This window comes from Orycteropus afer, unplaced genomic scaffold (assembly GCF_000298275.1).
Source record: "Orycteropus afer afer isolate SDZICR_OR568_19922 unplaced genomic scaffold, OryAfe1.0 scaffold00056, whole genome shotgun sequence".
Taxonomy (NCBI): domain Eukaryota; kingdom Metazoa; phylum Chordata; class Mammalia; order Tubulidentata; family Orycteropodidae; genus Orycteropus; species Orycteropus afer.
This window is the reverse complement of record NW_006921643.1, coordinates 9,801,927-9,813,104: the sequence shown is the minus strand read 5'-3', so window position 1 is coordinate 9,813,104 and position 11,178 is coordinate 9,801,927. Positions and strand designations below refer to the sequence as shown.

The 11,178-nt window shown below is 44.7% G+C and overlaps 1 protein-coding gene across 1 annotated transcript in view; it reads right to left on the bottom strand.

The window, feature by feature from the left end:
* The window catches only part of ARHGAP26 (Rho GTPase activating protein 26), a 778,689-nt gene extending 769,279 nt beyond the window's left edge, over positions 1–9,410 (bottom strand). Inside the window, exon 1 of the mRNA XM_042780720.1 lies at positions 9,257–9,410. Coding sequence (XP_042636654.1) covers positions 9,257–9,410 — 154 coding nt within the window. The remainder of the gene's footprint in view (positions 1–9,256) is intronic.
* Between the last annotated feature and the right edge of the window lie 1,768 nt (positions 9,411–11,178).

The window sequence follows — 11,178 nt, the reverse complement described above, 5'->3', positions numbered from 1 at the left end:
ACGCTACCAGAGCTCCCCAAACTAGATGAATAGGATCTTCTAAAAATTAAATTTTTATGTTCTTCAAAAGACTTCTCCAAAAGAGTAAAAAGAGAACTCACAGATTGGGAAAAAATATTCAGCAAGGACATATCTTACACAGGACTTATCTCTAGTATTTATAGAAAACTCCAACAGTTCAACAACAAAAAGACAAACAATCCAACTAAAAAATTAATAGAAAACATGAATATACACTTCACCAAAGATGATATTCAGCTGGCCAACAAACACCTGAAGCAATGTTCACAATCATTAGCCATTAGAGAGATGCAAATCAAAACAACAATGAAATACCATCTTGCCCCAGCACTAGTAGCAAAGTTTAATGAGACAGTAAATAATAAATGCTGGTGAGGATGTGGAGAGATTGGGACTCTCATACATTACTGGCGGGACTGTAAAATGATACAACCACTGTGGAAAGCAGTATGGCAATTCCTTAAAAAGTTGGAATTAGAAGTACCATTTGATGCAGCAATCCCATTACTGGGTATATATCCTAAAGAAGTGAGAGCCAGGACAAGAATGGATATATATGCACACTCATGGTCATCTCAGCACTATTTGTAATAGTAAAAAGATGGAAATAGCCTAGGTGCCCATGAACAGAAGAATATGAATAACCAAACTATGGTACATACACACAATGGAATACTATGCAACACTAAAGAACAAGGTAGAATATACAGGACACTGCACAACGTGGATGAACTTGGAGGACATTATGTTGACTGAAATAAGTCAATCACAGAAGGACAAATATTGTATTAGTTCATTATAGTAAAAAGTCAAGGAAAGGTTTATATATGGAAGAAAACTTTCTTTGTGGGTTTACCAGGGGTGGGATGGGAGAGGAGAAAACATTGCAAAAATTAAAAAAAAAAAAAGTTTAAAAAGAAAACTCAGTGGCTGAGTTGGTATGAATGGTTGATACTCATAACTGTGTTAATTACCAACACAATCATATTCTAATCTTTCTCCTTTAAAGTCATAAAAAGATCATTCTTTTTTCTCTCAGACCACTACCACTTGGAATTGAGAGATAAAATTGTCATAGGTGTCTCTCTCAAGAATACTGTATTTAAGTTTATTCTCTTCAAGGTAGTCACTTCTATCAAGTCATTATGTTCTAGAGCAACATTTCTTTTTAACAGTTTTATTGAGGTGTAATTTATATGCAGTAAAATTCACCTGTTTTAAATGTACAATTTAACGATTTTTAGTTAGTGTATAGAATTGTGCAACCATCATCACAATTTAATTCTGGAACATTCTTATCACTACAAAAAAATTCCCTTATGCCCATTTGCAAGCACTCTGTTCTGATTCTCAATCACTAATCTACTAATTTCAATGTCTTAAATATTATCCCTTCAAGAGAAAGCCCTCAAGTCCATTGCCAGATTCAAATCTTGCTTGCACAACTTCCTACCTGTGTGGCCTTAGACATGCTAACCACCTATAAAATTAAGAAAAATTTGAGTACTCAACTCACAGGATGGTGGTAATGATTAATGAGAGAATGTATGTGAATTACTCAGCAAGAGGCAGAGCACTTAATAAGTACTCAATACACATCAGCTGCTGGCATTACTGTTAGACTATTTATGTTAAAACTCACTGTGCCTCAGGGGACATTTAGGTCAACTGACAGAACACAGTTCATAAAGGTAATGTTCTACATCCTGACCTGGTAAGTAGCATCTATGCTCTTAAAAGCTTGCAAGTGACCATCTAAGAAGCAACTACTGGTCTCCTCTTACCTGGAGCACAGGACAACGAAGTAAAAACAAAAATTCAAAGAATAAATTAGTCCAAATTGAACCACCAATTGTCCACATGAACCACCAAACCAAAAAACCAACTCACTGCCATCAAGTCGATTTTGACTCAGCGATACTCATTGGGTTTGCAAATCTTTACAGAAGCAGACTGCCTCATCTTTCTTCAGCAGAGAGGCTGGTGGGTTCAAATCACTGACCTTTTGGTTAGTTGCCAAATGCCTCAACCACTATACCACCAGAGCTCCCTTACAGCCTCCTCTAAACTGAGACCAGAAAAACTAGATGATGCCCTGCTACCACTACCAACAACAATGGTCAAGGCCAAGATAGAAATTTCCAGTTAGAATGTGTGGGGAAAAAAAAAAAAAAAAAAAACGTAGAACAAAATTCAAAGCAAAAAAAAAAAAGACCAGAATTGCTGATCAGAAAGAGACTAGAGAAACTCCCAAGACTATTGCCCTGAGAAAACCTCTAACTTGAAACTGAAGACACACTATCTTAGTTCTCCAGTACTGCTGTAACAGAAGCACCATAAGTGGAGGCCTCCTATCAGCCACAAATTAGATGGGACAATCTACTTCTGTAGTGATACTGCCTCGGATACCCAAGGAGGGGTCGCTATGAGTCGGGTGGTACTCAAGGGCACATAACAACAACAACAGAAAACAAACATGACCTGTGAAGAATGTGCTCCTCAGAACAATCAACTATAAGGGCAACATGTGCTCAAAACCAAAGACAAAGAGGGACAGGGAAACTGGATGAATGGAAACAGGGAACCCAGGAAGGAAACAGGAGAATACTGACACATTGCAGGGATTGCAACCAGTGTCACAGAAGAATTTGCATATGGACTATTGATTGGGAAAACTAATTGGCTATGTAAACTTTCACCTAAAGCACAACAGAATGTTTAAAAAAAAAAAAAAAAAAACTCACAGTGGTAGTCTTGGGGATGTGATGCCGGACAGAGATCTCAGAATTACTAATCATCAAAATTCAATGAGAAGGGTATATCATTTCTTTAAAAGTCTCCTGAAAAGTATGTTGTTGTTGTTGTTGTTATGTGCCGTCGAGTCGGCCCCGACTCATAGCGACCCCTCCTTGGGTTTCCAAGGCAGTAACACCACGGAAGTAGGATTGCCCAACCTTCCTTCCGATAAACTCAAAAAAGAAATATAAATATTCACCTCATTTTGCAAAAACATATCACCTGGCAGGACACCAACCACAAGGTAAGTTTTATTCAGTATCACACACCCTGACCCAAGTTGACTGTAAGCATATCACCTCCAAAACCCAAGGAGGGGTCGCTATGAGTTGGATCTGACTAGACGACTAGACAGCTGTGAGTTTTTGTTTTTTTAGTTATCTCCCCTGCATCCATTAAAGTACCACGAATTAGAATGAATCCATTCCCCTCTTGTGGGCTGGAAATACAAAGAGTCCTCTCGTCCCTAGAACTTCATTGTTCAGTCTTTGGGGACCTAAAAAAAAAAAACCAAACTCACTGCCATTGAGTTGATTCCAACTTATAGCTACCCCCTTTGGGTTTCCGAGGCAATAAATCTTTAAGGAAGTGGATTGCCCAGTAGTGGCTGGTAGGTTTGAACCGCCAACCTCTGGTTAGCAGTCAAATACCTTAGGCCTTACGCCACCTCAGCTCTACTTAAAACATCTGTTTAAAGAAAAGAAATTACTGACTCTAAGTTTCTCCACCTGAAATTCAAATCAACAACTCTGTGCCTAAATCTGATCACTACCACCCAGCGAAAGAGGATTAAAATTAAATTTCTGATGTCCAGAGCAGGCAAATCTGTAAAGACCAAATATAGGTCAGTGTCTGACTTGGGCTGCGGGGGGTGGGCAGAAATGGAAGTGACTACTAATAGAGTATGGGGTTACTTTTTGGGGGTGATGAAAATGCTCTAAATTGACTGTACTCATGATTTCACAACTCTGTGAATGTACTAAACATCCCTGAATTATAAGGTGAACTGTATTAAATGTGAATGGTATTTCTATAAAGCTGTTAATTTTTTAAATATGCATTTCTGGCACCCCCCACCCCCAAGACAGTCAACATGAGGGCATTTCAGCTTAGAAAATGGAAATCAAATTTAAAGGGGCCTATCTGTAACAAGGGAACTCTGGTGGCATAGTGCCTAAGGCATTTGATTGCTAACCAGAAGGCTGACAGTTCAAACCCACCAGCCACTCCTCAGAAGGAAGGTTGGGCAATCTACTTCCATAGTGATACTGCCTTGGAAACCTAAGGAGGGGTCGCTATGAGTTGGATCTGACTCAAAGGGAGTGGGATCTCTAAGTGAGATCTCTAAGTCTGAAAACCAAGTATTAAAAAATGGAAAGACACATAACCCAGACCATCCCTCAAAACCAGTAATCTAATTCACTTTCATTTCTATAAACCCACTTTTGCCTTGCCATTGAGTCAGTCCATCAGACAGCCAGATATGAAGTGCAATGCAAGCCTCTCCTATTAGGCAAACAGAGAGAAGCAGCAAGTCCAGCCACCGACAGGGGGAAGTTCCTCTATCAAAAAGTTTGAAAGTTTAAGCTACCAGATGCCCCTAAACCAAAAAATGTCCCTCTTCTCTTGGTGGCATTTACTCTGAGAATCACAGTCTTCACAACCCTGAGTGCAGGAAGATGAGAACAGCTAGAAAATGACAACTGAGCATCACTATGTGCCAGTCCCAAAACCAGTGCTTTCTGTACAGGTACTGTTTCACTTAAGCCTCACAACAACCCTAAGTTGGTATGGTTATTCCCATTTCATAGAGGGGAAGCTCAGACTCAGTAACTTGACCACAGTCAAACAACTAAGTGGAGAAAACAAAATTCAAACCCAGGCTTACCTGACTCCGGGTTGCTCCCTTACCACAGAATGATACTACCTCAGGAAATGCTATTATCACCAAAACTGATGACGTGACCTGACAAGCCCAAGTTAAGGGAAGTGGGAAATCCTAAAAGTGTTAATTTTATTAGTCTAAACATCTCCAGCCTCCACTATCTCCAGAGAAAGAAAGGGGGGAAAAAAAGACTTGTCTTTTAACTGAGATACTGATTAATCAGGTCAGAGGAAGAGGTTCTAGGAGGCATAGTGGCTAAAGCACTTGACTGCTAACCAGAAGGCTGGCGGTTCAAACCCACCAGCCACTCCTCGGAAGGAAGGTTGGGCAATCCTACTTCCGTAGTGATACTGCCTCGGAAACCCAAGGAGGGGTCGCTATGAGTCGGGGCCGACTCGACGGCACATAACAACAACAACAACAAGTCCCCACAGAAAAAACTCACTGCTGTTAAGTCGAACTCGACTTATAGTGACCCCTCCCCTTGGGTTTCCAAGGCAGTATCAGTATGGAAGTAGATTGCCCAACCTTCCTTCCGAGAGGCTGGTGAGTTTGAACCACCAGCCTTCTGGTTAGCAGTCAAAATGCCTTAGGCACTATGCTACCAGAGCTCCTAAAAACCTCACTGCTGTGGAGTTAGTCCCAACTCACAGTGTCCCCTCCTTGGGTTTCTGAGGTGGTATCTCTACGGTACATTGCCCAATCTTCCTTTCAAGCTCTGTTGTTTGCCCCGCCTTCCTTCCGAGGAGTGGCTGGTGGGTTTGAACCGCCAGCCATCTGGTTAGCAGTCAAGTGCCTTAGGCACTACACTACCAGAGCTCCCTCAACAAGGCTCTACTACTCCACATCAAACAAGAACTGAACGTATATCCCAAATTATTTTATTGCTTATCCTTCAGATCTAAACTCCAGACCAAGGTTTCAAGGTGTTCACTTCAATGCAGACAGAGTCTATATGACTTTTATCAGATTCTCAAAGGGAGTCAAGTGACAAACACATGTGAGAACCACTGACCTAGAGGACAGAAGTGCTTCAGGGTTATACGCATGTTACTGCTTTGTCACCTTGTACAGGTTACTGACCTCATTGGTTCTTCGTGTCATTATTCATAAAATGGAAGTAGCAACAACAATGATCTAGCTGAACTTTGACAACCCCTGGAGGCCAGTTTTACTGCCTCAGGTTAATGCACAAATGAAACCTAAACTCAAAGATCAAGAATATGAGTTATGAAATAAAACTAGAAAATTTTAGATCTGGAAGAGACTACAGGCTCATCCAAACCAGTGTTACTTATGTAATTATGTATTTATTTTCAAAGTATACTTAAAAAACACTGGCTTTACATTTACAGTAGTGGTAATGCTAATTTCAAGAAAAATAATACATAAGTATGTACATATACGGGAGCTCTGGTAGCATAGTGGCTAAAGCACTTGACTGCTAACCAGAAGGCTGGCGGTTCAAACCCACCAGCCACTCCTCGGAAGGAAGGTTGGGCAATCCTACTTCCGTAGTGATAACTGCCTCGGAAACCCAAGGAGGGGTCTCTAGGAGTCGGGGCCGACTCGACGGCACATAACAACAACAACAACATGTACATATACATATATGTATATGTATATGTATATGTAATACATATGGGGAGCTCTGGTAGCATAGTGCCAAGGCACTTGACTGCTAACCAGGAGGCTGGCGGTTCAAACCCACCAGCCACTCCTCGGAAGGAAGGTTGGGCAATCCTACTTCCGTAGTGATAACTGCCTCGGAAACCCAAGGAGGGGTCTCTAGGAGTTGGGGCGATTCGATGGCAAATAACATATGTAATACATATAGTTATATACAAAGTAGGAAGCATTTGGGTGATAAGTCATGTCTGAAGTCTAGGAAACAGCTCCACCATCTTTATTTTCAAGAGGAGAAATCTGAAGCTCCAAAAGGTCTCACGACCTGTTCAAGATCACAGTTAGTAGTAGAGGTGGATTTAGACAGACCCAAACATATAGTTTCCAATCAGTCTTTCCCCAAGTTACAGGGCTGGTCCATTAAAGAATTGAAATAACCATTGAACCCCACTACTGAAATGTTTCCTTCTACCCAAAGTACTCTTACACACACACACACACACACAAAACCAGTAGTTGGGCAAATTGCCAGTCATCCAAATGTACTCTCTCCAGATTCAGGGCTGAGATTTAAAACACCCAAATCCAAATTCCACCAGGCCTAGTCCAGAGAGTTTCATTCAACGGCAAGTGAGATGGGATAAGATCAAGAACTCTGCAAGAGCATTAATTCCATCTTTGGCTCAGACCACTGAGTACAAAACTAAGCCTGGTCACTAGAGGTGTGTGAATCTGGGCTAGTGCCTCAGTTTTCTCATTCACAGAAAGTCATTCTTAGGTGAAGAAGTACCCACCATGGAGTAAACCTCTCTAGCCACAGTGATTGTTCTTAGGTACTGTGGTGCTTGTTTCAATTCACAGTGCTCCTACGTACAATATAACAAAAGACTGCCTGGTCCTGCGCCATCCTCAAAGGCAGCAGGATATTCACTACTACATCTTCAAGGCCCAGTACAATACCTAGTATACCACCTAGTATACCCTAGTCACTCGCAACTTAGCTAATAGCAGCAGGGGCCCAAACTAAAGTCAGCCTCAGAGTGCAATCAAAATTACTGGGCCCAATCTCTAAGTGAGCCTCTAAGTGGCTCCAAACTAACAGTCCAATGTTCCCTAAGCCAAAGATGTCCCTGGTCACTGATAAAGGAAGAGTCTATTCATATGCTTCAGGTAAGACACAGCCTCTAGCACAAGCCCTACCTCTAAAATGCTTCATCACCCCCAATAATTTTGCACTCATTTTACCCCCCAAAGATTGGCACTTGCTGCCCTGGGATTCCATTGTCTCCATATTCATTTTTAGAAACAGGCTCACAAAATGACATCTCAGGCACTCCTTTAAAGAGGACTGGGTAAAATTCTCACAGCTTGGACTCTACCAACCCAACCTATCATAACTGAAAGATACTACCTATTTTTTAAAAATCCATCAAAGAGACAAGAAAAGAAAAAGGGTCAAAGACAATTCCACCATCTGCCTTCATGTAATTCCTAATTCTGAAAATACGGATTGAACTATTTTTAAAATGGCTAGACTGAAAAGGAACCAAAAACACTCTCATAATCTAAGGCACTGATCCATAGTGCAGTCTATTTGGCCAGAAGGAGAAACTTGCTGGCTTCTGCAAAAGCCAAGAGAAAACCATACAAAACATGTTAAATTTCATTTCTCCCCTATCAAAAGGAAAAAGGGAGCTCTGGTGGCATAGTGCCTAAGGCATCTGACTGCTAACCAGAAGGCTGGCGATTCAAACCCACCAGCCACTCCTCAGAAGGAAGACTGGGCAATCTACTTCCACAGTGATACCGCCTCAGAAACCAAAGGAAGGGTCGCTATGAGTTGGATCCCATTCGACAGCAGTAAGTTTGGTTTTGGTTAAAAGGAAAAAGCAAAAAAAAAAAAAAGGTTTTACTAAAGGTTAGCGAACCTTTAACAGGAGTTTAAACTTCTCCTTTCTGGGTGGGGACAGAGAACATTCCTTCCCAGATCTTTGAATTTTCAAGGATAATATTGTTGTTATGTGCCGTCGAGTCGGACCCGACTTATAGCGACCCCTCCTTGGGTTGCCGAGGCAGTATCATTACGGAAGTAGATTGCCAAACCGTCCTTCCAAGGAGTGGCTGGTGGGTTTGAACCGCCAGCCTTCTGGTGAGCAGTCAAATGCCTTAAGCACTACGCTAATGGGAGAGGTAAAAGGGAGAATGAGGGAAGGAGAGGGAGTCAGGATATGTTCATTCTATTTTTAAACCCTCGCCCACAATTTAGAGTAAAGGAACACTCTGATTCTGTACTCCCACCCCTGTTACCTTCTGCTAAACACAAGAATCAAAACCTGCACACGTAAATGACACGATTCTAGATTTGGGAGTGACTGGCTAACCAACCATTCCACCCTGTCCCTCTCGTGAGCAGCTCCTGTGCCTTTCGAAGAAGCCGGTGGCCTTGAGCAGGCTGGAGCTGCATCCGGGGTCAAAATAGTAAGACTTGCCTTCTCCCAAAGGGAGGCAGCGCCCCCTCGAAAGGGCACGCTCCAGCCCCACGGCAGGCAATCGGTGACTCTACCCGAGCCAGAGCCCTGAACGCGATGGGGTTTCCCGACAGGTTACCGCGCGCCAGGCACTACAGCCCCAATCGTGGGACACCTGTGTGCACACCCACCCACGGTAACTAAGAGCAGCACTTGTGCTCAGGTGACCACCTCGCAAACCCAGAAAACAAACGACTCAGGGACTGGTCTCTTTTCTCATCTGACTGCTGCTGGCTCGCCCATGTTAGTATCCTTCCTGCCTCATTACAAGCATCTACACCCGTCATTCAATGCTTCAGGGTTAGAAAACCCGCAAGCGCACGGGCGACAAGCACTGAGCACCGCCCGACGGCCCCTCCCGCCCGGGACAGCAGTCCCCACCAGGCTCCGGGGCACTCACTCTTGAGCGCGCTGATGAGAGACTTTCCGTCCTTGATGAGCTCCTTGATGAATTTGTTGGTCTTGTCCAGCTCCGCTTCATGCGACTTGAGCGTCTCTCGGAAGTGAGGGCTGTCGAGGCAGCAGTCGCTGAACTCCAGCGCTGGGAGCCCCATGGTGTCTGCGGCGCCCAGCCGGGGGGCGCACCTCCCCCGGGGCCCGGGCGGACTGTTGGCCGAAGCACGCACGCGGCGGGAGTTCGGCCGGCACCCCCGACGGCCGCCGGCTCCACAGGTGTGGCGCCGAGTCGCTCTCCCCTCGGTGTCCGCTGGCACGTACTACTCCCGAAATGAGCCTGGATTGGGCGGATAGACGACCGCTCCGCAGCGCGCAAATAAGCAGTGGGCGAAAAGGAAGCACAGCAGCGAACCCAAAGCGGCGCCGGGAAAAGAGAGAGCAGGCGAGCGAGTGCGGACACCGCCTCCCCGCCTCCTTAGCTTGCTCCAGTTCAAGCAGCCTCGAGCGCCCTCTCACAGCAGCCTCTGCCTCCCAGCCGGCGTCCGGGCCGCTCGAACCTGCTAGCGATGACCTAATCCGTGCTGGACCAATCAGCGCGCCCGCCCCAGCCCGACCCCCCAGCAGCTCCGGGACGCCCGTCCCTTCCGAGGGCTTGAACCAATCACCCGAGTCTGAAGGCGGGGCTCAGGCGTGGGGGCGGGGTCCACACCACCGCCTAGGTCCGCAGCATAAGCTCCGCCCTTTCCCGCCCTCAGGTTGTTGCAGACCCTAAGGCTGGGTGAGTGACAGCTACTGTGGTAGGGCTCCAGCTACCCTGTACCTTGCCCGCCTGCTGTGGCCTGAATTTGATCCTGGGATGGTGCATAAGCTGGTCTGGGGACAAAGGAGTCTGGATGTGCCTAATATGAAAAATCTGGGAATTAGGGCTGCAGTTCCCCGCAACCCGCCCAGCACTGCTGGGCAACCGAGCTTGCACTCAAAATGCAGCTCACTGTCCCCGGGAGAACACCGAGCGACCATGTCGTCCGTAGGCACACGCTTCTTCCAGTGAGGCAGAAAATGTTTACATCTTAAAATTACCACTGCGCTTCTTGCCTGCATTCTTCCCGCCCCCTAGAGTCCGCCCCTCTCATGGCCACTCCTGCTCAAATACAGTCCACTGCTGCCCCGACTCAGAATCTAAAATCCTAATGAGAATTTCAGCCTTCTGTTATTTTCCTTCTCGACGCCCAACACAATTTTACATACTTAGGTCTGCTGCCTGTCTTCCTTCACTACACCATGAGCTTCACTAGAGCACAGACCACCACAGTTTTCCTGTTCACTACTACATACCCAACACCTAGAACAACGTCTGGTATTTAATAAGAGATATTGAGCACTTACCTTGTGGTATAGTGGTTAATAAATATTTGTGGCATTAATGAATGAATTTTTTCCCATGCACTTCTCCACCTGCTACTCCTCTGTTGGGCCACAGGACTTAATTCAGACAGCTTCTCTGAGTCCCATAGAGTGTCATGCTGAATTGTGAACTCCTGGAGAATAGGTACTGTCTGTGAATAAATTTTTTGTATGTCCACTAATTAGCAGCTTTCCTTCAGGTAGGAGTGTTTTATTTTGTTGTTTTTTTTAAAAATAGGCCTGCTATCTTCAGGCACCACGCTAGATGCTAGGGATACAAAGGTGAATAGCACAGAAGGAACTTAACTGCTGCTTGTCAGTGGGAAAGACACAATCAAACAAGCAATAACAATGCTCAGAGGCAAGGATTAGGAGGGAGAAGGACTGGGTGTTTCCTTAACATGTTGTTGTTGTTATGTGCTGTCCTCGAGTGGGCCCCAACTCATAGCGACCCCTCCTTGCGTTTCCGAGGCAGTATCACTACGGAAGTAGGATTGCCCAACCTTCCTTCCGATGAGTGGC